This window comes from Oncorhynchus gorbuscha, linkage group LG01 (assembly GCF_021184085.1).
Source record: "Oncorhynchus gorbuscha isolate QuinsamMale2020 ecotype Even-year linkage group LG01, OgorEven_v1.0, whole genome shotgun sequence".
In the NCBI taxonomy this organism is placed as follows: Eukaryota; Metazoa; Chordata; class Actinopteri; order Salmoniformes; family Salmonidae; genus Oncorhynchus; species Oncorhynchus gorbuscha.
In genome coordinates, this window is record NC_060173.1 from 26,062,473 (window position 1) to 26,083,963 (window position 21,491).

At 47.3% G+C, this 21,491-nt stretch overlaps 1 protein-coding gene across 4 annotated transcripts in view; it reads right to left on the reverse strand.

Moving 5' to 3' along the window:
* Positions 1–2,098: 2,098 nt before the first annotated feature.
* Positions 2,099–21,491, reverse strand: part of LOC124035603 (furin-like) — a 239,223-nt gene continuing 219,830 nt past the window's right edge. For all 4 annotated transcript variants that reach the window (XM_046349150.1, XM_046349143.1, XM_046349133.1 and 1 more), the window contains exons 11-15: positions 14,424–14,527; positions 14,021–14,318; positions 13,259–13,386; positions 4,199–4,327; positions 2,099–3,473 (exon numbers count right to left, since the gene is read on the reverse strand). In XM_046349150.1, coding sequence (XP_046205106.1) covers positions 2,761–3,473; positions 4,199–4,327; positions 13,259–13,386; positions 14,021–14,318; positions 14,424–14,527 — 1,372 coding nt within the window. In that variant the 3' untranslated portion in view covers positions 2,099–2,760. The remainder of the gene's footprint in view (positions 3,474–4,198; positions 4,328–13,258; positions 13,387–14,020; positions 14,319–14,423; positions 14,528–21,491) is intronic.

Consider the following 21,491-nt stretch of genomic DNA (forward strand, 5'->3'; position numbering starts at 1 on the left):
GAAGACGTGGAGGAGGCCGTAGGAGGGCAACAACCCAGCAGCAGGACCGCTACCTCCGCCTTTGTGCAAGGAGGAGCAGGAGGAGCATGTGGCTGGAGTGTGTCAGCAGTTAATGCAAGAGGAAGGCATTGATGCTATGGACTGGCCCGCCCGTTCCCCAGACCTGAATCCAATTGAGCACATCCGGGATATCATGTCTCGCTCCAGCCACCAACGCCACGTTGCACCACAGACTGTCCAGGAGTTGGCGGATGCTTTAGTCCAGGTCTGGGAGGAGATCCCTCAGGTGACCATCCGCCATCTCATCAGGAGCATGCCCAGGCATTGTAGGGAGGTCATACAGGCATGTGGAGGCCACACACACTACTGAGCCTCATTTTGACTTGTTTTAAGGACATTACATCAAAGTTGGATCAGCCTGTAGTGTGGTTTTCCACTTTAATTTTGAGTGTGACTCAAAATTCAGACCTCCATGGGTTGATACATTTAATTTCCATTGATAATTTTTGTGTGATTTTGTTGTCAGCACATTCAACTATGTAAAGAAAAAAGTATTTAATAAGAATATTTCATTCATTCGTATCTAGAATGTGTTATTTTAATGTTCCCTTTATTTTTTTGAGCAGTGTATAACATAATACCAATAACTTAATAATGCATATCTGCCAAGGTGAAAAATACCAGCAGGCCAATACAATGCAATTCTCTTCTTTCCACTGATAAAGACTTGGCGGTGAAATAAACCCTGAAAATCAATACAGCCTCCAGAGGGAGAATGAAGACAATATGATGTCATTTTTTGCCCAAAGCAAGAGAATAGAGAAATGTTGATGTCACGTTCTGACCTTTTCCTTTGTTTTGTATTTATTTTAGTATGGTCAGGGCGTGAGTTGGGTGGGCAGTCTGTTTGTTTTTCTATGTTTTGGGGTATTTCTATGTTGCGGCCTAGTATGGTTCTCAATCAGAGGCAGGTGTCATTAGTTGTCTCTGATTGAGAATCATACTTCGGTAGCCTGGGTTTCACTGTGTGTTTGTGGGTGATTGTTCCTGTCTCTGTGTTTTGCACCAGATAGGGCTGTTTTTGGTCTTTCACGTTTATTGTTTTGTAGTGTTCGTGTTTATCTTTTTTTATTAAACATTAATCAATATAACCACGCAGCGTTTTGGTCCGCCTCTACTTCACCACAGGAATACCGTTACAGTTGAGAAGGTCAAATAGCTTTGGGTTAAGTGCTTTTTTAGAAAGATGGGAACACACATTACCGCAGGGTTGGTAATCCCTTTATAGCTAAACCAGTGTGCCAATATAATCAGGTGGCTTACTAATATAACCTGCCATCTCTCCTCCCATTTGTTCTACGGGTGTGTGTTTGCTGATTGATGCATGGGCTTTCTGCTTATGTCCAACAAACAACCACACTACTAGGACTTTTGCCTTTCAATTGCCTATATTGGTATTCAGTGCTATTAAGCTGTTGTGGACAATATTTCTAAACTAAAGCTCAATAGTTATCAAAACCTTGAAGACTATTCCAAAAGAGTCTGTGCTGGATTTCTGATGTTTCTACACTTGCTTTTTCCATGACATAGACTGACCAGGTGAATCCAGGTGAAAGCTATGATCTGTTATTGATGCCACTAAATCCCCTTCAATCAGTGTAGATGAAGGGGAAGAGACATTTTTTTAAACCTTGAGACAATTGAGACATGGATGGTGTATGTGTGCCATTCAGAGGGTGAATGGGCAAGACAAAATATTGAAGTGCCTTTGAACGGGGTGTAGCAGTATGTGCCAGGAGCACCAGTTTGTGCTAAGAACTGCAACGCTGCTGGGTTTTTCATGCTTAACAATTTCTGTGTGTATCAAGAATGGTCCACCACCCAAAAGCCATCCAGCCATCTTGAAACAACTGTGGAATGCATTGGAGTCAACATGGGCCAGCATCCCTGTGGAACAGTTTCGACACCTTGTACAACTCAATATTATGAAGGGTTCTTAATGTTTTGTACACTCAGTGTATAGTGGGGTTGTATTAGCTGCTGAAGAAGTGCAGCAGCCCACGGATTATGGAGCAGAGTAGGAAGCTCTCAAAGAACAAGCAGTAGGAAAAAGTTTAATCAGAAGGTGTTTATCACAGAGAGAATCTAATTTACAAATCCAAACGTTCTCTTTCTCTCTCTATTGTACATTAAATAAACCCTGCTGTGTTCTTCATTCACTCAGAAACTGTGTTGGGTGGCTATTTAGCTCTTGTGCACAAAGGGACTGTCACACATACACACACACATATGCTGATACATACAGACATCTCTTCCATGCCTGCTCATATTAGGACAGAGGCTCAGGGCCATGTCTATACCGCAACAAAAATAAGGTCAATGGGAAACATTAGCGAAAACTATGGCTCCCCAACTCAATTCAGAAACTGTAGTTTCCCTTTACCATGATCCTTGGGCCAGGGGAATAATCTTATTAAAGTCTTTAAAAGCAAAGGAAAACAATATACAATAAAATATGGTACTTATAGAATTAAAACATTTTATGTTGATTAATGCTTGAGGGTGAATCAGTGGACCTGGAGGTGCTTGCTGGGCTGCCATCACATCCCTGGATCAGCATCTCTGTGTATCAGTCTCAGCAAGGGACGAGGCCTGAGCCAGACCCAAACCACAGACCCATGAGCTCTAGCAGAGGGAGGGGCCGGAGAGACCAACCCCTCTGAAGAGAGTTTCCCCCAGATGTAGGGGTCAGAGAGGGGGCTAGAGGGAGCTCTGTGTCCTGATAAAGGCTGTCCTCTCACTGTGGCAGTCTAGCTCCTCGCTGTCCGATTCAGAGCCCCCCAGTGTTACCTGGTCCTCGTCCCTCCACACAGTGGGGATCCCCTTATAAGACACCCTGCCCTGCCTTTCCCAGCCCAGCCCCAGGCCAAAGCCAATGCCCACACGGATGCCTCCCGAGGCCCCTCCCCCTGTCTCCACAGAGTGCAGTTTGGTCCTTCGGGCCCAGGGGGCGCCACCAGAGCGCAGCTGCAGCAGGAGGAAGACCCCGGCGAAGGCTGCCAAGATTAAGGCACAGCTGAGCACTGCAAGCAGGGTAATCAGAGGGGAGGACAGGCCCAGGTTAGGCCCTGGAGGCTCTCCCTCTCCCCCCTGCTCTGACCCCACTGGACTCTCCCCTGGTCCACTCCCCTCTCCCTGGAGGACTTGGCCGGTTGGGGACATGCGCTGGACTTGGTTCTGGTGCAGGCAGGCGGTGAGGACCAGGTGACTGTGAGGGGGGCAGGAGAGGCAGTCGTTGGGCCCAGGGCCGGAGCAGGTGAGGCAGGCAGGGTGGCAGGGCAGGCAGGCCTGGACGGAGGACAAGTCCACCCAGTTGTCCAGGGACAGGTTGAGGAGCTGGGGGCCTGAGGTGAAGCCGGGGGGGCAGAGCTTCACACAACCCTGCAGGAACAGGGAGAAGCCTGGGCTGCACTCTGGATAGGGGGAGAAAGGGGAAGAGGGAAAGAGAAAGAGGAAGAGATGAGAGAGTGAAAAAGCGAGATGATACACATACAAAGGGGGATGTGGTGCTGCTTTTCTGAGCAGTCAGTGGGGACAAATGCTCGTACATAGACCCCTACACAAAAAGGCAAAAACATGCCTGAAACCTTTTAACAATCCTGTCATATGCATGAGAAGCCCACATCCACATGCTTAGTATCACCAAGAGGCTTCTGACCCCATCTGCCTCCTCTCAGCCTCCCAAAACACAGCTGCTCTCCAACCCAACCCCTCTCTCAATGTCATAGCCCTACTGCTGCCTGCCAGCCACTACTACATACCCTCTCTGCTTTTCTAGTGACACCACATACGTTGTTTTCTCACATATTTAGGGTGATGCATATTCATAGCTGGCGTACAAGAATCACAACATCACGATAAGCGAGACATTTAACTTTCAAATGGGTTTGGTTTGGCATTAAATGTGTATTCATGGTTTTGCGCAGCCCTCAAACTAGACACTCTGAATATATTATGACCTGAGCTAGGCTAGATAACTTCATAACTAGGTCAAGTAAGTGAATACTGTCCATAGCAATGAGCAAGGAACTCAACATGTCCCATCCTCAGTACCAGCAGTTACATATGGAGGGCGATGTCTCAATGTGTAAAGAGAGTAGGAATTTTCGTGCTAGCTAGCTGTCTCAGTGTGTCTCACCTATGCAGATCTGCTGGGCGTCGAAGGTCTTGCAGCTGTTGTTGGACGGCCGGGGGAAGTCAGGAGACAAGGGGTTAATGAAGCTGGAGCCCGTACCGTACAGGATCAGAGTAAACTGACTCAACACACCTGAGAGAGGGTGAGGAGAGAAAGGAGGGATGAGAGAGGAGAGGGAGAGAGTGAACACATTTTAAACTCAAGAGAGAGGAGAAAGAAGAACAGAGAGAATGAGCAATTCAATACCACCAAGAGGACAGAGGTAGACTGGGTGAGTGTCAGAGAGATAGTAATATAATAATGATGAGGAGAAGGAAGAGGGAAGAGGGAAGAGGTAGGTGAGCTGACTGACAAACAAAGGGAGAGAACGAAGGCTGACTAAGAACTTCTGAGAGAGAGAGAGAGAGAGAGAGAGAGAGAGAGAGAGAGAGAGAGAGAGAGAGAGAGAGGTAACTGCACACCCTAATTGAAAACAAACAAACCAGAGAAAAGGCAGTCTTCTCATGCTTTGTTGATTTCAAAACCGTTTTTGACTCAATTTGGCACGAGGGTCTGCTATACAAATTGATGGAAAGCGGTGTTGGGGGGGAAACATTAAACATTATAAAATCCATGTACACAAACAACAAGTGTGAAAAAACCACACATTTCTTTCCCAAGGGCTGTGGGGTGAGACAGGGATGCACCCCCACCCTCTTCAACATATACAGTGCATTCGGAAAGTATTCAGACCTGTTCCATTTTTCCACATTTTGCTACGTTACAGCCTCATTCTAAAATGGATTAAATAAAACACATCCTCAATCTACACACACTACCCCATAATGACAAAATGAAAACAGAAATGCCTTTCTTACATAAGTATTCAGACTATTTGCTATGAGACTCGAAATTGAGCTTAGGTGCATCCTGTTTCCATTAATTATTCTTGAGATGTTTCTCCAACTTGATTGGAGTCCACCTGTGGTAAATTAAATTGATTGGACATGATTTGGAAAGGCACACACCAGTCTATATAAGGTCCCACAGTTGACAGTGCATGTCAGAGCAAAAACCAAGCCATGAGGGGGCTCGCGAGTGGCAGATTTGTCTAAGGCACTGCATCTCAGTGCTAGTGGAGTCACTACAGACCCTGGTTCGATTCCAGGCTGTATTACAACCGGCCGTGGTTGGGAGTCCTATAGGGCAGTGCACAACTGTCCCAGCGTCGTCTGGGTTAGAGTTCGGCCGGGGTAGGCCATCATTGTAAATAAAACATTTCTCTTAATTGACTTGCCTAGTTAAATAAAACAAATAAAAATGAAATAAAATGAAGTCGAAGGAATTGTCTGTAGAGCTCTGAGGCAGGGTTGTGTTGAGGCACAGACCTGTGTAAGGGTACAAAACAATGTGTGCAGCATTGAAGGTCCCCAAGAACACAGTGGCCTCCATCATTGTTTAATGGAAGAAGTTTGGAACCACCTGAGTAATCAGGGGAGAAGGTCCTTGGTCAGGGAGGTGACCAAGAATCCGATGGCCACTCTGACAGAGCTCCAGTTCCTCTGTGGAGATGGGCTAAACTTCCAGAAGGACAACCATCTATGCAGCAGTCCACCAATCAGGCCTTTATTTGGGCTCCCGAGTGGCGCAGCAGTCTAAGGCACTGCATCTCAGTGCTACAGGTGTCACTACAGACTCTGGTTCGATCCTGGGCTGTATCAGGAGTCCCATAGGGCGGCGCACAATTGACCCAGCATAGTCCGTGTTAGGGGAGGGTTTGGCCGGGGTAGGCCATCATTGTAAAATAATAATTTGTTCTTAACTGACTTGCCTATTTAAATAAAGGTTAAATACAATTAAATTAAAAATACAATTATGGTAGAGCGACAGCCTGTTTGGAGTTTGCCAAAAGGCACCTAAAGGACTCTCAGACCATGAGAAACAAGATTCTCTATTCTGATGACACCAAGATTGAAATCTTTGGCCTGATTGCCAAGTGTCACGTCTGGAGGAAACCTGGCACCATCTCTACAGTGAAGCATGGTGGTGGCAGCCTCATGCTGTGGGGATGTTTTACAGAGACTAGTCAGGATTGAGGGAAGTTGAACGGAGCAAAGTACAGAGAGATCCTTGATGAAAACCTGCTCCAGAGCGCTCAGGACCTCAGACTGAGGTGAAGGTTCACCTTCCAACAGGACAATGACCCTAAGCACAAAGCCAAGACAACACAGGAGTGGCCTCGGTACAAGTCCCTGAATGTCCTTGAGTTTCCCAGCCAGAGCCCGGACTTGAACCCGATCCAGCATCTCTGGAGAGACCTGAAAATAGCTGTGCAGCGATGCTCCACGTCCAACCTGACAGAGCTTGAGAGGATCTGCAGAGAAGAATGGGAGAAATTCCTGAAATACAGCTGTGTCAAGCTTGTAGCATCATTCCAAAGAAGACTTGAGGCTGTAATCACTGCCAAATGTAATATTTCAGTTTTTATTTTATTTATACATTTACAAAAAACAGCTTTTGCTTTGTCATTATGGGGTATTGTGTTTAGATTGATAAGGCTGTGACGTAACAAAATGTGGGAAAAGTTAAGGGGTCTGAATACTTTCCGAATGCACTGTAAATCTCAGTAAGACAAAAAATAATGGTGTTCCAAAAAAGGTCCAGTTGCCAGGATCGCAAATACAAATTTCATCTAGACACCGTTGCACTAGAGCACACAAAATGTACATACAGTGGGGCAAAAAAGTATTTAGTCAGCCACCAATTGTGCAAGTTCTCCCACTTAAAAAGATGAGAGAGGCCTGTCATTTTCATCATAGGTACACTTCAACTATGACAGAGAAAATTAGAAGAAAATTTCTGGCTCTCACAGACCTGTAACTTCTTCTTTAAGAGGCTCCTCTGTCCTCTACTCGTTACCTCTATTAATGGCACCTGTTTGAACTTGTTATCAGTATAAAAGACACCTGTCCACAACCTCAAACAGTCACACTCCAAACTCCACTATGGCCAAGACCAAAGAGCTGTCAAAGGACACCTGAAACAAAATTGTAGACCTGCACCAGGCTGGGAAGACTGAATCTGCAATAGGTAAGCAGCTTGGTTTGAAGAAATCAACTGTGGGAGCAATTATTAGGAAATGGAAAACATACAAGACCACTGATAATCTCCCTCGATCTGGGGCTCCTCGCAAGATCTCACCCCGTGAGGTCAAAATGATCACAAGAACGGTGAGCAAAAATCACAGAACCACACGGGGGGACCTAGTGAATGACCTGCAGAGAGCTGGGACCAATGTAACAAAGCCTACCATCAGTAACACACTACGCCGCCAGGGACTCAAATCCTGCAGTGCCAGACGTGTCCCCCTGCTTAAGCCAGTACGTGTCCAGGCCCGTCTGAAGTTTGCTAGAGAGCATTTGGATGATCCAGAAGAAGATTGGGAGAATGTCATATGGTCAGATGAAACCAAAATAGAACTTTTTGGTAAAAACTCAACTCGTCGTGTTTGGAGGACAACACTACTAGCTAGCCAGCTAGCCCCCGAATAGCAGCCCCCGAATAGCAGCACTGTCGAAACTATTACACTCAACGGAACGACTTGATTAGTGTAGTGTCAACAACGCACCCACTGCCAGCTAGCCTACTTCAGCAGTACTGTATCATTTTAATCATTTTAGTCAATAAGATTCTTGCTACGTAAGCTTAACTTTCTGAACATTCGAGACGTGTAGTCCACTTGTCATTCCAATCTCCTTTGCATTAGCGTAGCCTCTTCTGTAGCCTGTCAACTATGTGTCTGTCTATCCCTGTTCTCTCCTCTCTGCACAGACCATACAAACGCTCCACACCGCGTGGCCGCGGCCACCCTAATCTGGTGGTCCCAGCACGCACGACCCACGTGGAGTTCCAGGTTTCCGGTAGCCTCTGGAACTGCCGATCTGCGGCCAACAAGGCAGAGTTCATCTCAGCCTATGCCTCCCTCCAGTCCCTCGACTTCTTGGCACTGACGGAAACATGGATCACCACAGACAACACTGCTACTCCTACTGCTCTCTCTTCGTCCGCCCATGTGTTCTCGCACACCCCGAGAGCTTCTGGTCAGCGGGGTGGTGGCACCGGGATCCTCATCTCTCCCAAGTGGTCATTCTCTCTTTCTCCCCTTACCCATCTGTCTATCGCCTCCTTTGAATTCCATGCTGTCACAGTTACCAGCCCTTTCAAGCTTAACATCCTTATCATTTATCGCCCTCCAGGTTCCCTCGGAGAGTTCATCAATGAGCTTGATGCCTTGATAAGCTCCTTTCCTGAGGACGGCTCACCTCTCACAGTGCTGGGTGACTTTAACCTCCCCACGTCTACCTTTGACTCATTCCTCTCTGCCTCCTTCTTTCCACTCCTCTCCTCTTTTGACCTCATCCTCTCACCTTCCCCCCCTACTCACAAGGCAGGCAATACACTCGACCTCATCTTTACTAGATGCTGTTCTTCCACAAACCTCATTGCAACTCCCCTCCAAGTCTCCGACCACTACCTTGTATCCTTTTCCCTCTCGCTCTCATCCAACACCTCCCACACTGCCCCTACTCGGATGGTATCGCGCCGTCCCAACCTTCGCTCTCTCTCCCCCGCTACTCTCTCCTCTTCCATCCTATCATCTCTTCCCTCTGCTCAAACCTTCTCCAACCTATCTCCTGATGCTGCCTCCTCAACCCTCCTCTCCTCCCTCTCTGCATCCTTTGACTCTCTATGTCCCCTATCCTCCAGGCCGGCTCGGTCCTCCCCTCCCGCTCCGTGGCTCGATGACTCATTGCGAGCTCACAGAACAGGGCTCCGGGCAGCCGAGCGGAAATGGAGGAAAACTCGCCTCCCTGCGGACCTGGCATCCTTTCACTCCCTCCTCTCTACATTTTCCTCCTCTGTCTCTGCTGCTAAAGCCACTTTCTACCACTCTAAATTCCAAGCATCTGCCTCTAACCCTAGGAAGCTCTTTGCCACCTTCTCCTCCCTCCTGAATCCTCCTCCCCCCCTCCTCCCTCTCTGCAGATGACTTCGTCAACCATTTTGAAAAGAAGGTCGACAACATCCGATCCTCGTTTGCAAAGTCAAACGACACCGCTGGTTCTGCTCACACTGCCCTACCCTGTGCTCTGACCTCTTTCTCCCCTCTCTCTCCAGATGAAATCTCACGTCTTGTGACGGCCGGCCGCCCAACAACCTGCCCGCTTGACCCTATCCCCTCCTCTCTTCTCCAGACCATTTCCGGAGACCTTCTCCCCTACCTCACCTCGCTCATCAACTCATCCCTGACCGCTGGCTATGTCCCTTCCATCTTCAAGAGAGCGAGAGTTGCACCCCTTCTGAAAAAACCTACACTCGATCCCTCCGATGTCAACAATTACAGACCAGTATCCCTTCTTTCTTTTCTCTCCAAAACTCTTGAACGTGCCGTCCTTGGCCAGCTCTCCCGCTATCTCTCTCTGAATGACCTTCTTGATCCAAATCAGTCAGGTTTCAAGACTAGTCATTCAACTGAGACTGCTCTCCTCTGTATCACGGAGGCGCTCCGCACTGCTAAAGCTAACTCTCTCTCCTCTGCTCTCATCCTTCTAGATCTATCGGCTGCCTTCGATACTGTGAACCATCAGATCCTCCTCTCCACCCTCTCCGAGTTGGGCATCTCCGGCGCGGCCCACGCTTGGATTGCGTCCTACCTGACAGGTCGCTCCTACCAGGTGGCGTGGCGAGAATCTGTCTCCTCACCACGCGCTCTCACCACTGGTGTCCTCCAGGGCTCTGTTCTAGGCCCTCTCCTATTCTCGCTATACACCAAGTCACTTGGCTCTGTCATAACCTCACATGGTCTCTCCTATCATTGCTATGCAGACGACACACAATTAATCTTCTCCTTTCCCCCTTCTGATGACCAGTTGGCGAATCGCATCTCTGCATGTCTGGCAGACATATCAGTGTGGATGACGGATCACCACCTCAAGCTGAACCTCGGCAAGACGGAGCTGCTCTTCCTCCCGGGGAAGGACTGCCCGTTCCATGATCTCGCCATCACGGTTGACAACTCCATTGTGTCCTCCTCCCAGAGCGCTAAGAACCTTGGCGTGATCCTGGACAACACCCTGTCGTTCTCAACCAACATCAAGGCGGTGGCCCGTTCCTGTAGGTTCATGCTCTACAACATCCGCAGAGTACGACCCTGCCTCACACAGGAAGCGGCGCAGGTCCTAATCCAGGCACTTGTCATCTCCCGTCTGGATTACTGCAACTCGCTGTTGGCTGGGATCCCTGCCTGTGCCATTAAACCCCTTCAACTCATCCAGAACACCGCAGCCCGTCTGGTGTTCAACCTTCCCAAGTTCTCTCACATCACCCCGCTCCTCCGTTCTCTCCACTGGCTTCCAGTTGAAGCTCGCATCCTCTACAAGACCATGGTGCTTGCCTACGGAGCTGTGAGGGGAACGGCACCTCAGTACCTCCAGGCTCTGATCAGGCCCTACACCCAAACAAGGGCACTGCGTTCATCCACCTCTGGCCTGCTCGCCTCCCTACCACTGAGGAAGTACAGCTCCCGCTCAGCCCAGTCAAAACTGTTCGCTGGTCTGGCCCCCCAATGGTGGAACAAACTCCCACCAATTTGTAAGTCGCTCTGGATAAGAGCATCTGCTAAATGACTTAAATGTAATGTAATGTAAATGACAAAGAATGCTGAGTTGCATCCAAAGAACACCATACCTACTGTGAAGCATGGGGGTGGAAACATTCTGCTTTGGGGCTGTTCTTCTGCAAATGAACCAGGACGACTGATCTGTTTAAAGGAAAGAATGAATGGGGCCATGTGTCGTGAGATTTTGAGTGAAAACCTCCTTCCATCAGCAAGGGCATTGAAGATGAAACGTGGTTGGGTCTTTCAGCATGACAATGATCCCAAACACACCGCACGGGCAACGAAGGAGTGGCTTCGTAAGAAGCATTTCAAGGTCCTGGAGTGGCCTAGCCAGTCTCCAGATCTCAACCCCATAGAAAATCTTTGGAGGGAGTTGAATGTCCGTGTTGCCCAGCAACAGCCCCAAAACATCACTGCTCTAGAGGAGATCTGCATGGAGGAATGGGCCAAAATACCAGCAACAGTGTGTGAAAACCTTGTGAAGACTTACAGAAAACGTTTGACCTCTGTCATTGCCAACAAAGGATATATAACAAAGTATTGAGATAAACTTTTGTTATTGACCAAATACTTATTTTCCACCACAATTTGCAAATACATTCATAAAAAAATCCTACAATGTGATTTTCTGGATTTTTTTTCTCATTTTGTCTGTCATAGTTGAAGTGTACCTATGATGAAAATTACAGGCCTCTCTCATCTTTTTAAGTGGGAGAACTTGCACAATTGGTGGCTGACTAAATACTTTTTTGCCCCACTGTACCTCAGCCTAAACATCAGCGCCACAGGTAATTTCCACAAAGCTCCGAACTATCTGAGAGACAAGGCAAGAAGGGTCTTCTTCGCCATAAAAAGGAACATCAAATTCAACATACCAATGCGGATCTGGCTAAAAATACTTGAATCAATTTTAGAACCCATTGAATTGTTAGATACTACTGCACTGTTGGAGCTAGGAACACAAGCATTCCGCCACTCCCACAATAACATCTGCTAAATATGTGTGTGACCAATACAATTTGATTTGATTTGATTAACACTTTATGGTCATGAGGTCTGGGGTCCGCTCACCAACCAAGAATTCACAAAATGGGAGAAACACCAAATTGAGACTCTGCATACAGAATTCTGTAAAAATATCCTCCCTGTACAACGTAAAACACCAAATAATGCATGCAGAGCAGAATTAGGCAGATACCCGCTAATTATCAAAATTCAGAAAAGAGCTGTTGAAATCTGAAACACCTAAAAGGAAGCGATTCCCAAACCTTACATAACAAAGCCATTACCTACAGAGAGATGAACCTGGAGAGAGTTCCCATACGCAAGCTGGTTCTGGGGCTCTGTTCACAAACACAAACAGACGCCACAGAGTCCCAGGATAGCAACACAATTAGACCCAACCAAATCATGAGAAAACAGAAATATAATTACTTGACACATTAGAAAGAATAAACCAAATACCTGAGCAAACTAGAATGCTATTTGGCCTTAAACAGAGAGTACACAGTAGAGGCTTACCTGACCACTGTGACTGACCCAAAATGAAGGAACGCTTTCAACACATACAGACTCAGTGAGCATAGCCTTGCTATTAAGAGAGGCCGCCAAAGGCAGACCTGGCTCTCAAGAGAAGACAGGCTATGTGCACACTGCCCACAAAATGGAAACTGAGCTGCACTTACTAACCTCCTGTCAAATGTTAGAGACACACATTTCCCTCAGATTAGACAGACCCACAAAGAATTTGAAAACAAATCCTATTTTGATAAAATCCCATATCTATTGGTGAAATACTTCTTGTTGCAACAAGAAAAAGGCAACCAGTGAAGAACAAACACCATTGTAAATACAACTCATATTTATGTTGATTTATTTTCCCCTTTGTACTTTAACTATTTGTACATTGTTACAACACTGTATATAGACATGATATGACCTTTGAAATGTCTCCATTCCTTTGGAACTTTTGTGAGTGTAATGTTTACTATTCATTTTCTATTGAACTTTTTTCTATTTCACTCTATTTCACTTTTGTTTATTATCTATTTCACTTACACAATGTAAACACATGCCAATAAAGCCCCTTTGAATTGAGAGAGAGAGAGAGAGAGAGAGAGAGAGAGAGAGAGAGAGAGAGAGAGAGAGAGAGAGAGAGAGAGAGAGAGAGAGAGAGAGAAAAGGCGAGGGAAGTGATATAGTGTGGACAGGAATAGGGATGAAGGGGAGGTGGAGGAAGTAGAGAGAAGCACTCATCTTATTTCCCCTGCTACACTGAGACTGCAACAAACAACATCAGAGGAGACCTTCTGGAGTGAGGAGGAGGGAAAGGAGAAAGAATAGAGGAGCACGGAGCCTCTGGTGTATATGAGGAGGGGTATGAAGGTACACAGCTGTCCTGTTACCATAGTCGTGCCCTTGTTCTGAGACGTTCTCTATCTCCAGGGTCCACTCCCCTCGAGGGTCCTCATCCCACGAGTGGGTGGTCATGAAGGCCCAGTCATTAAATCCCTCTGATGAGTAGTCTTTAGGCCTAAAAAGAGGGCAAGAGAGAGAGAGGGGGAGATAGAAAGAGACATAGGGAGGGAGAGCAAGGGGGAGAGAGAAGGAGGGGGGAGAGAGAAAGAAAGAGAGAGAGAGAGAGAGAGAGAGAGAGAGAGAGAGAGAGAGAGAGAGAGAGAGAGAGAGAGAGAGAGAGAGAGAGAGAGAGAGAGAGAGAGACATCGGGAGAGAGTGCGAGGGGGAGAGTGAAAGGGGGAGAGAAAGAGGAGGGGATAGAAAGAGAGACAGGAGAAAGAGAGAGAGTGGGAGGGAGAGGGGGGAGACAAGGATAGGGGGGAGGGAGAAAGAGAGATAAACATAGAGACAGAGAGACAAAAACAGAGAGAGAGAAACAGAGAGTAGTTAGGGTTCACAGCCGAAAACATTAATCTCATAGCAACCGCCTTGAACAGTGCAGGGCTCTTCAAGAACAATACCTCCCAGACCGGCTGTCAAAAATACACAGCACTTCAAGCGAACAGAGATGAAAAACAACAAGCACTGCATGTGTTTTTCTGTGAACGTCTGTTTACCTGGGGGATTGTGTATCTACCGGACTGATACTGTATGAGGTTGATGACGTTTCCTTTGTATTTTGTACAGTAGATGTGTGCGTGTGAGAGTACCTGGGTGCCAGCAGGGTAGAGCGTGTCCCTAGGGGGCTGATGAGGTGTATAGCCAGGTTTCCTCTGTGGTTGTAGGAGAGAGTGAGGCGGGCCTGGACGTGCTCCAGAGAGCTGACATACTCTGGTTTGCCCCAGCAGGCGTCCAATGTCTTACTGAACAGCAGCCGGCTGCTTATGTCCCTAGGCTCTGAGAGCATGGTGAGAACACACTGGTGCTGTGGGCCCACACTTGTCCAGTTCTGAGCCAGAGCCACCATGGCCCCCGCATCCAGCAGACCATACCCATACGAATGACTCACTGAGAAACAGAAAAAGCATGAGAGAAGTTATGAAGAGTCAAGTGAGTCCATTTATCATGTTGTTCAGTTATCCAAGGCATGTCCAGTGAGAGCTTCCCTGTTACCTCTGCGGCCAACTCCATTGGTACTCCAGTCGTCCGTGCTGAGGTGGGCGGGGTGAGAAGTTCTCACCACCAGGTGCTGCATGTCCCTCCACGTCAGGTTCATACTATACAGAGAGAGATGAAGATATATTTATTCTTATGTTAGAGATATTCTAATCAAAGAGAGGAAAGCTTAACAGAGATATTCTAGTGAGTGAGATATCCCTCCATATCAGGTTCATTCTACAGGCAGATAAGAAAGATAAAGACACACAATACAAAAAAGATGCATAAATCACCACTAGAGGCCTGAGGGATATATCAGGGACATGTCGGTCCCACAGCTGTGAAATGGAAGTGGTCCATAATGTTTTAATAGCAGTGTCCAGTAACAGCACCGTTATAAAGGTAGCCATAAACACTGGTGTTTAATGGTGAGAAAACACAGTAAAACCTCATAGTAGGATAACAGGGTACTGTACAGCAAGCTGAGCTGAAATATTTCCCTCAGTGGTACCGCTCTTTTGAGCGTCTGTTTTCAACTGTCTTCGTAATTTCGGGGCAGATCACGTGGTCAGGCCAGCTGTGTGAACTTGGCGCTACCCACAGTGGAGCACCAGTAAAGCAGTCAGTAATGACAACTAGCCTTCATGTAGCTCCTAATGATTTTGTTCTTGGGACAGGTCACATTGCACCAAGTATAAGGGTCATATTAAATCTCTCCAGCTGATTTAGCGGAGGTAGGTAGGTAGAGCAGAGTGGACTAGACATTAATGGAACATATGCCTTTGTAGTGAGCAGAGAAAATGAGGACTGCGGGCGAAGATAATCAAACCATGAATCACATGGGTTTACTGCTCACCTCGCTGCTCGCCGCCGTGCGCCGGGCCAAGACAAAAATAGAAGCAATAGAACCACTCCGCAGCGTGACAGCAGTAGAGGCAGCAGCAGACTCTCACCTCAACAACCTTCCACATCCACACACTCCCTCCATCAGCATTCACGTCTCACACTCTCATGTGTTATTAATAGACATGAAACTCCATCCAATCAATGCCTCCTCGCTGGAAAAACAGTGCCGTCCCTATTAAATGATTCCATCTACATGAATTCCATCTCCTGAGGAAATACAAGCTGGACCTGCTTTGCTCTCTCTGGGGAAATGCTGAGGTGATCTACACTTTGGATAATTATTGGGTTTGGACTGTCATTGTCTGTATATTGAAGCAAACTTGCCTTCACAATGCCCTTCACTGTTGCTGCACTGTTGCTGCAGTGGATTGAGGATTGGCAATGACTTCCAGTATGCAGTATATGTTTGTACTGTATGTGTGTATGTGCAATGCTTGAGTTGGACTGAAATAGGTGCCAGTACCTGTGTTGAGTACTGGTACTGTTTATATTTAGGCGCAGGAGCTCCACAATACTTGTGAGGTAATATTCTCTGAGACGAACAGAAGTTCTAGCAGTAGAGCATTTAGGTGTCGGTATGCAGCTCTGGTGTGCTCCTGACCAAGTCAAGCACTGTGTATGTGTGTATGTGTGTGGGTGGAGGGGTGGTGGTGGAGTGTGTTTGACAGTGGCTGTATCTCAAAAGGTTCCAAAAGGGTTCTTTGTGGAGGGATAGTTTTTTACCAAGAACCGTTTTTATCTGAAGAAGCCTTTTAAGAAGACGAGGGATCTTGTAAAGGCAAAGTGTTCTACCTAGAACCTTTAACATCATATTATACAATGGGTGGGTCTAATCCTGAATGCTGATTGGTTAGAACTGCATTCCAGCCCGTGTATATTGCACAAGTTACCACCAGCTAAATCTATGACGTTAAAAAGCCTATTTACTCTGTTCCATCTGACTACGCAATCCACTGTCTCGTCAGCCCAGCCAAGCAATTTATAAACTAGATCTCCACTATAAAAAGCATCTAGACATTATCTCACATTTCATTTAGACTAACATTTAGTTTTCAACAGTGGAGATTTGTATAAACATTGCTGTCTGTCTCGCTTGACATTTGCAACATTTGTGGTCAACTGTTGCTCCAGTTTCAACTGACCTGCGCCCTGGGACCATGCCCCAGGACTACCTGACATGATGACTTCTTGCTGTCCCCAGTCTACCTGGCCGTGCTGCTGCTCCAGTTTCAACTGACCTGAGCCCTAGGACCATGCCCCAGGACTAACTGACATGATGACTGCTTGCTGTCCCCAGTCCACCTGGCCGTGCTGCTGCTCCAGTTTCAACTGTTCTGCCTTATTATTATTCGACCATGCTGGTCATTTATGAACATTTCAACATCTTGGCCATGTTCTGTTATAATCTCCACCCGGCACAGCCAGAAGAGGACTGGCCACCCCACATAGCCTGGTTCCTCTCTAGGTTTCTTCCTAGGTTTTGGCCTTTCTAGGGAGTTTTTCCTAGCCACCGTGCTTCTACACCTGCATTGCTTGCTGTTTGTGGTTTTAGGCTGGGTTTCTGTACAGCACTTTGAGATATCAGCTGATGTACGAAGGGCGATATAAATACATTTGATTTGATTTGATCTGCCAGAGCCGCCAGTCAGCCAGGATCTGCCAGATCCGCCAGTCAGCCAGGATCTGCCAGAGCCGCCAGTCAGCCAGGATCTGACAGAGCCGCCATTCAGCCAGAAGCTGCCAGAGCCGTCAACCAGCCCGAGCTACCTCTCAGTCCTGAGCTACCTCTCAGTCCTAAGCTACCTCTCAGTCCTGAGCTACCTCTCAGTCCTAAGCTACCCCTCAGTCCTGAGCTACCCCTCAGTCCTGAGCTGCCCCTCAGTCCAGGGTTCCTAGGCCAAGGTCGGCAGCGAGGGTCGCCACTCAAAGGACACTAAGGAGGTGGACTAAGACAATGATGGAGTGGGGTCCACGTCCAGCGCCAGAGCCGCCACCGCGGACAGATGCTAACCCAGACCCTCCCCTATAGGTTTAGGTCGACCGCACCTTGGGTGGTGGGGGGGGGGGGGTGCTGTCACGTTCTGACCATAGTTCTTGTGTGTTTTCCTTGTTTTAGTGTTGGTCAGGACGTGAGCTGGGTGGGCATTCTATGTTGTGTGTCTAGTTTGTCTGTTTTTGTGGTTGGCCTGATATGGTTCTCAATCAGAGGCAGGTGTTAGTCATTGTCTCTGATTGGGAACCATATTTAGGTTTTAGGTAGCTTGTTTTGTGTTGGGGTTTGTGGGTGATTATTTCCGTGTCTGTGTTTGTTTCATCACACAGGACTGTTTCGGTTTTCACATTTACTGTTTTGTATATTTGTAGTGTTCTCGGTATTCATCTTTATTAAAGATGTTTAACACTCACCACCCTGAGCTTTGGTCCTCTCCTTCCCAGGAAGAAAGCCGTTACAATGGGACCATACAGCCGCCATACCGCTTAGGATGCAGACGCATTCTGTTTCCTAGAGATGACCGTACTTTGGTGCGAAAAGTGCAAATCAATCCCAGAACAACAGCAAAGAACCTTGTGAAGATGCTGGAGGAAACAGGTACAAAATATCTATATCCACAGTAAAACGAGTCCTATATCGACATAACCTGAAAGGCCACTCAGCAAGGAAGAAGCCACTGCTCCAAAACCGCCATTAAAAAGCCAGACTACGGTTTGCAACTGCACATGGGGACAAAGATCATACTTTTTGATTAAACAAAAACAGAACTGTTTGGCCATAATGACCATCGTTATGTTTGGAGGAAAAAGGGGGAGGCTTGCAAGCCGAACTTCCGGTGCCGACAGAGATAGCTGCCTCGCTTCGCGTTCCTAGGAAACTATGCAGTTTTTTTTTTTTTTTTTACGTGTTATTTCTTACATTAGTACCCCAAGTCATCTTAGGTTTCATTACATACAGTCGAGAAGAACTACTGAATATAAGATCAGCGTCAACTCACCATCAGTACGACCAAGAATATGTTTTCCGCGACGCGGATCCTGTGTTCTGCCTTACAAACAGGACAACGGAATGGATCGCATGCAGCGACCCAAAAAAACGACTCCGAAAAAGAGGGAAACGTAGCGGTCTTCTGGTCAGACTCCGGACAAGGGCACATCGCGCACCACTCCCCAGCATTCTTCTTGCCAATGTCCAGTCTCTTGACAACAAGGTTGATGAAATCCGAGCAAGGGTAGCATTCCAGAGGGACATCAGAGACTGCAACGTTCTCTGCTTCACGGAAACATGGCTTACTGGGAAGACGCTATCCGATGCGGTGCAGCCAACGGGTTTCTCCACGCATCGCGCCGACAGAAACAAACATCTTTCTGGTAAGAAGAGTGGCGGGGGCGTATGCCTCATGACTAATGAGACATGGTGTGATGAAAGAAACATACAGGAACTCAAATCCTTCTGTTCACCTGATTTAGAATTCCTCACAATTAAATGTAGACCGCATTATCTTCCAAGAGAATTCTCTTCGATTATAATCACAGCCGTATATATCCTCCCCAAGCAGACACATCGATGGCTCTGAACGAACTTTATTTAACTCTTTGCAAACTGGAAACCATTTATCCGGAGGCTGCATTCATTGTAGCTGGGGATTTTAACAAAGCTAATCTGAAAACAAGACTCCCTAAATTTTATCAGCATATCGATTGCGCAACCAGGGGTGGTAAAACCTTGGATCATTGTTACTCTAACTTCCGCGACGCATATAAGGCCCTGCCCCGCCCCCCTTTCGGAAAAGCTGACCACGACTCCATTTTGTTGATCCCTGCCTACAGGCAGAAACTTAAACAAGAGGCTCCCACGCTGAGGTCTGTCCAACGCTGGTCCGACCAAGCTGATTCCACACTCCATGACTGCTTCCATCACGTGGACTGGGACATGTTTCGTATTGCGTCAGATAAAAATATTGACGAATACGCTGATTCGGTGTGCGAGTTCATTAGAATGTGCGTTGAAGATGTCGTTCCCATAGCAACGATAAAAACATTCCCTAACCAGAAACCGTGGATTGATGGCAGCATTCGCGTGAAACTGAAAGAACGAACCACTGCTTTTAATCAGGGCAAGGTGTCTGGCAACATGACCGAATACAAACAGTGCAGCTATTCCCTCCGCAAGGCTATTAAACAAGCTAAGCGTCAGTACAGAGACAAAGTAGAATCTCAATTCAACGGCTCAGACACAAGAGGCATGTGGCAGGGTCTACAGTCAATCACGGACTACAAGAAGAAACCCAGCCCAGTCACGGACCAGGATGTCTTGCTCCCAGGCAGACTAAATAACTTTTTTGCCCGCTTTGAGGACAATACAGTGCCACTGACACGGCCTGCAACGAAAACATGCGGTCTCTCCTTCACTGCAGCCGAGGTGAGTAAGACATTTAAATGTGTTAACCCTCACAAGGCTGCAGGCCCAGACGGCATCCCCAGCCGCGCCCTCAGAGCATGCGCAGACCAGCTGGCCGGTGTGTTTACGGACATATTCAATCAATCCCTATACCAGTCTGCTGTTCCCACATGCTTCAAGAGGGCCACCATTGTTCCTGTTCCCAAGAAAGCTAAGGTAACTGAGCTAAACGACTACCGCCCCGTAGCACTCACTTCCGTCATCATGAAGTGCTTTGAGAGACTAGTCAAGGACCATATCACCTCCACCCTACCTGACACCCTAGACCCACTCCAATTTGCTTACAGCCCAAATAGGTCCACAGACGATGCAATCTCAACCACACTGCCCCCAGGTGGTGAGGGTAGGCAACAACATCTCCTCCCCGCTGATCCTCAACACGGGGGCCCCACAAGGGTGCGTTCTGAGCCCTCTCCTGTACTCCCTGTTCACCCACGACTGCGTGGCCACGCACGCCTCCAACTCAATCATCAAGTTTGCGGACGACACAACAGTGGTAGGCTTGATTACCAACAACGACGAGACGGCCTACAGGGAGGAGGTGAGGGCCCTCGGAGTGTGGTGTCAGGAAAATAACCTCACACTCAACGTCACCAAAACTAAGGAGATGATTGTGGACTTCAGGAAACAGCAGAGGGAACACCCCCCTATCCACATTGATGGAACAGTAGTGGAGAGGGTAGCAAGTTTTAAGTTCCTCGGCATACACATCACAGACAAACTGAATTGGTCCACTCACACTGACGGCGTCGTGAAGAAGGCGCAGCAGCGCCTCTTCAACCTCAGGAGGCTGAAGAAATTCGGCTTCTCACCAAAAGCACTCAAAAACTTCTACAGATGCACAATCGAGAGCATCCTGGCGGGCTGTATCACCGCCTGGTACGGCAATTGCTCCGCCTCAACCGTAAGGCTCTCCAGAGGGTAGTGAGGTCTGCACAACGCATCACCGGGGGCAAACTACCTGCCCTCCAGGACACCTACACCACCCGATGTTACAGGAAGGCCATAAAGATCATCAAGGACATCAACCACCTGAGCCACTGCCTGTTCACCCCGCTATCATCCAGAAGGCGAGGTCAGTACAGGTGCATCAAAGCTGGGACCGAGAGACTGAAAAACAGCTTCTATCTCAAGGCCATCAGACTGTTAAACAGCCACCACTAACATTGAGTGGCTGCTGCCAACACACTGTCATTGACACTGACCCAACTCCAGCCACTTTAATAATGGGAATTGATGGGAAATTATGTAAATATATCACTAGCCACTTTAAACAATGCTACCTTATATAATGTTACTTACCCTACATTATTCATCTCATATGCATACGTATATACTGTACTCCACATCATCGACTGCATCCTTATGTAATACATGTATCACTAGCCACGTTAACTATGCCACTTTGTTTACTTTGTCTACATACTCATCTCATATGTATATACTGTACTCGATACCATCTACTGTATGCTGCTCTGTACCATCACTCATTCATATATCCTTATGTACATATTCTTTATCCCCTTACACTGTGTATAAGACAGTAGTTTTGGAATTGTTAGTTAGATTACTTGTTGGTTATTACTGCATTGTCGGAACTAGAAGCACAAGCATTTCGCTACACTCGCATTAACATCTGCTAACCATGTGTATGTGACAAATAAAATAGGATTTGATTTGATTTGAAGCCGAAGAACAACATCCCAACTGTGAAGCACGGGGGT